This window comes from Quercus lobata, chromosome 10, assembly GCF_001633185.2.
Source record: "Quercus lobata isolate SW786 chromosome 10, ValleyOak3.0 Primary Assembly, whole genome shotgun sequence".
NCBI lineage: Eukaryota > Viridiplantae > Streptophyta > Magnoliopsida > Fagales > Fagaceae > Quercus > Quercus lobata.
This window is the reverse complement of record NC_044913.1, coordinates 39,556,455-39,559,616: the sequence shown is the minus strand read 5'-3', so window position 1 is coordinate 39,559,616 and position 3,162 is coordinate 39,556,455. Positions and strand designations below refer to the sequence as shown.

At 39.2% G+C, this 3,162-nt stretch overlaps 1 protein-coding gene across 1 annotated transcript; it reads right to left on the bottom strand.

The window, feature by feature from the left end:
• Positions 1-1,322: 1,322 nt before the first annotated feature.
• Positions 1,323-2,504, bottom strand: LOC115964735. Its single transcript, XM_031083993.1, has 4 exons — positions 2,265-2,504; positions 1,854-2,135; positions 1,467-1,808; positions 1,323-1,373 (listed from the first exon to the last, which is right to left on the bottom strand). The coding sequence occupies exons 1-4, from the start codon at positions 2,502-2,504 to the stop codon at positions 1,323-1,325; spliced, it is 915 nt and encodes a 304-aa protein (XP_030939853.1).
• Between the last annotated feature and the right edge of the window lie 658 nt (positions 2,505-3,162).

The following is a 3,162-nucleotide window of genomic DNA, read 5'->3' as shown; positions in this document are numbered from 1 at the left end:
ATAGGTGCTAAGTTGCTACAAGGTAAGTAAAGGTAAGTCATGCATTCACATGAGCATGCGTCTTTAAGTAGGGTTTTTTTAGATGTGAATATGCTTGCTTGATGAAGTTGTGTTTCTCACATGTTTGTTTGGACCTCTTAATGCTCACATGTTTCTGTCTTGGATGGATATGATGATATGATTTGTGATGAAGCATGATTAGATGTATGATTAGGGTTTGTGTTGTGATGAATGCCTTGATGCCATGACATGTATGCTAGATGTATGATAGGCTGTTTGCTAGATGAATGCTAGGGTATGCCATGATAGATGTATGGTTAGGGATGATTGATGCCATGTTGATTGTTAGATGTATATTAGCATGTGTGTGGGTTAGATATAAGTACTGAGTTTGCCTTAATAGGGTTAAAGACATAAAACACAATGATGGGAAGCCAACCTTAGGGTTGGGCTGTTTTGGGTGCCTAACACCTTCCTAAGACCATACCTTAATTCTGAACCCATATCTCTGGTAGTAAGATCAAAAGGTCCTTTCTCGAGAGAACGTATATATATAATTCATAGGCCATTGCAAAAACTAGGTGACGACTACCCTGGTTATGTCCGCAAGTGGTCTCATGAGTCAGGACTCCATCGGAGGTCTGTAAGATAGCAAATTGGAAAAAGGAAAAATAGGGGAGGAAAGGAGGCCAAAACCCTAAAGCCAATCACTTTATTTATTTATTATTATCATAAATAATAATTAGTTAAAGATTATGTGGCAACCTTATAATTAAATAGGTGACATGTCATTTGACACTTAAGTTGCCACATGCCACATCCTTATTCCATTAGTCACATAGGCAATAACACTGACCACAGTTAGCAAAAGGACTAACTTTACTCATTTTTTAAATTTGAAGAACCAATAGTGCTCACTTGAAACTTGAGAGACCAATTGCGTTTAAAGAGTAAACCTTAGGGATTGATAGTGTAGTTTCGCCAATAAAAAAATAAGTTTGATTTATAAAATAAATATGTAAATAGAAAAAATGGGTGTGTATATACTATTAATTAAAACTAAGACTAAAAAACAAGCCATTTATAATTCAAATTCAAGTTTTTACAAGTAACATGACTAGAAAACATAAAATAATAAAATGTCATAGAATTGTAGCCAAGTTTTTCCTAAATAAAATCCCATTACATCATTAAATGACATATCTTAAAATTTGGGAATAAAAGTATATCTTAAACCCCAAATTTAGATTCTATTCATATTACATATCTTAATAACTACTTTTTTTTTTTTTTTTTTTTTGAAACTGGAATCAAACTTTCATTTAAATCAAGGAAGCATCAATGTTTACATACTCAACAGCAACTGATGGAACCTCTTCCATCCAAAATAAATCAGCATTAACATTTTAGGCATACCTAGAAAGTACATGTGCTACCCTATTACCATTTCTCTTAGTGCAACTCACAGTCGTCCACTCCAAAGCTCCTACCAGATGCCGGATGTCTCCAACAACATGTCCAATAGCTGACTGGTTCTCTGTACCTGAAGCAATCCACCTTGTAGCATTAACACTGTCCCCTTCCACTATAAGCACCGTGAAACCAACATCAATGGCGAATTCTAGTGCCTTACGACATGCTAGTAGTTCAGCCATATCACTTCCCTGGACTGCCGGACCTTTAACTGTCATCGCCGCCATAACTTCTCCAGTAGAGTTTCTGATTACCGCACCGAACCCAGAACTAGCAGAATCCTCAAACACCGTAGCATCATAGTTGAGCTTGTACACAGCTTGTGGTGGGGGTATCTAGCGCGTTCCATCATTCTGTATTACCTACCTAGTCGCACCTACCTCCACTTCCGCATGTAAACCAACCTGTGACTGCTGGAACTCCTCAAGCAATTCAGATGCACGCCTATTCAACCAGTCCGGTTCCATTAATTTACCTCCATGCACTACTTTGTTCCGTTGGTTCCAAATCAGCCATACCTGCACCAACCACAGCTCCACCTCTGTTTTGTCCAGCCAATCCAGCAAATACTCCAACAGAGCAACAAAATCAAGTTGGCCCATCCCACACTTCTGCAACGCCCTTACACTACCGTGCCAAACATCCTGCGCTAATGTGCATTCCTATAAAGCATGAATAGTTGATTCTTGGGATAAGCCACATAACAGACACACATCATCCGTTAAAATTTGTTTCTTCTTGAGGTTCCTTCTAGTAGGGAGAATATCATGACATGCCCTCCACCTAAACACCTTTATCTTGTTGGGGATCTGTAGCTTCCATATAGCAGCCCACACCCGACTACCACCACTGCCTGATGATGATTCAGCCCAATTTGCCTTCCTCAATTGAGCTCTGGCAATCTTGTAAGCCGACTTCACTGTGAAAATACCATCCTTATTATGCTTCCAATAAACAGAGTTAGAGACTTGCCTTCGACTTAGAGGTATATTACATATAGCTTCCCCCTCTTCCCGATTGAAATGAGCCATAATAAATTCTTGTCGCCATACATGGAGGTCTTGGTTAATCAACCTAGACACCCATACTTCCTCTTCATCATCCCTCACCAACAAAAAAGGCTTATTAGTAGGATACTCTGGAATCCACCTATCCCGATAGACATTAAGAGAAAGTCCATCACCCACTCGCCAACAATGTCCCAATCTTAAAATAGGTAAGGCCGCCACTAAACTCTTTCACACAAACGAACAGTTAGGTGACTCTGTAGCCTCAAGTACAAAAGTTCTAGGGAAGTATCTTGCTTTAAAGCATTGATAGACAAGAGAAGTTGTATCTTTTAATAGTCTCCACCCTTGCTTGGCCAACATGGCTAAATTAAACGCTCTAAGGTCCCGAAATCCCATTCCACCATCCTTCTTTGACAATGTCAGTTTATCCCAACTTTTCCAATGAATTTTCCTTTCATTCCCTACTTGGCCCCACCAAAATCTAGCACTTAAGCCATCTAACTCCTCACATAATTTCGATGGAAGCTAAAAAACACTCATTGTATACGTTGGAATAGACTGATCAACTATCTTGATGAGAACTTCTTTCCCAGCTCTGGAGAGCATCATCCCCTTCCACCCCTGTAGTTTTTTCTACACCCTATCTTTAATGAAAGAGAAAGTATGGTATTTTGCCCTT

Coding starts and splice junctions, on each gene's coding strand:
- LOC115964735 (XM_031083993.1), bottom strand. CDS start 2,504: ATGGCTCATTTCAATCGGGAAGAGGGGGAAGCTATATGTAATATACCT. Junction 2,136..2,264: donor AGATCCCCAACAAGATAAAG/GTGTTTAGGTGG, acceptor CATGCTTTATAG/GAATGCACATTAGCGCAGGA. Junction 1,374..1,466: donor GAGCTTTGGAGTGGACGACT/GTGAGTTGCACT, acceptor TGGATGGAAGAG/GTTCCATCAGTTGCTGTTGA.